Source organism: Vollenhovia emeryi, unplaced genomic scaffold (genome assembly GCF_000949405.1).
Source record: "Vollenhovia emeryi isolate VEMERY1.0 unplaced genomic scaffold, V.emery_V1.0 DF948201.1, whole genome shotgun sequence".
NCBI classification, from domain to species: Eukaryota; Metazoa; Arthropoda; class Insecta; order Hymenoptera; family Formicidae; genus Vollenhovia; species Vollenhovia emeryi.
In genome coordinates, this window is record NW_011958165.1 from 471 (window position 1) to 1,292 (window position 822).

An 822-nucleotide genomic window follows, 5' to 3' on the forward strand; every position below is an offset into this window, starting at 1 on the left:
ATAAGAGAGGTAATGGAGAGAAAGGAGGAAAGAAAAAGAAGAGAGGAGAGATGGAAGAGGGAGAGGCAAATAGAAGAGGAAAGGGAAAAGCAGAGAAAGGAAGAAGAGGAGAAACGCGAGCGAGAGAGGGAAGTCGAGAAGGAAAAAGAAAAGGAAGGAAAAGGAGGGAAGCAGGAGCTAAACGAGAGAGAAGGAAGATGGAAAGTGATGGAGAGGAAGAAGGCAAGTGGAGAACAAGAGGAGAAGATGGAGAAGAAAATAATGGAGATGAGAAGAAAGGAGGAGATTCGGAGAAGGGAGGAAGAAAAGAGGAAGGAGGAAAGAGAAGAGAGAGAAAGGAAACAAGAAGCAGAAGAGAAAAGAATGAGAGAGAAGGAAATAGAAGAACGAGAGAGCAGCGAAGAGGAGAAGAAACAGGTGGAGAAGAATGGAGAGAAGGGAGGAGGAGACGGAAGAAGCAGAGGAAAGGGAGAGGAGAGGGTACAGAAAATGGAGAAGGGAGGAGAGAGAGAAATAAAGGACAAGGACAAAGAGAAGGACAGATCAGAAGCGGAGAAGGCGGAGAAGGCGGAATGGTGGAAAGAAGAAGAAGAGGAAGCAGAGAAAGAAGAAAAGTACAAGAGAGAAAGAGAGGAAAGAAGAGGAAGAAGGATCATGTGGAAGGGGGTAGAGGGAAAGAATAAGGAGGGCAGAAGAGAGAGCAGAAGATCAGAAAGGAAGGAGAAAGGAGAGGGAAGCAGAAGAAAAGAGGATGAAGGAGAGAGAAGAGGCACAGGAGGGAGGAGCAATAGGAATGGCGGAGAGGAGGAGGCAGGAAGGAAA

At 46.7% G+C, this 822-nt stretch overlaps 1 protein-coding gene across 1 annotated transcript; it reads left to right on the forward strand.

The window, feature by feature from the left end:
• Window positions 1-207: 207 nt before the first annotated feature.
• On the forward strand, window positions 208-597 carry LOC105557024 (protein PXR1-like; the record flags this gene model as incomplete). Its single annotated transcript, XM_012004153.1, has 1 exon — window positions 208-597. A coding segment is annotated over exon 1 (390 nt), but the record flags the coding sequence as incomplete, so codon positions are not given.
• Window positions 598-822: the final 225 nt, after the last annotated feature.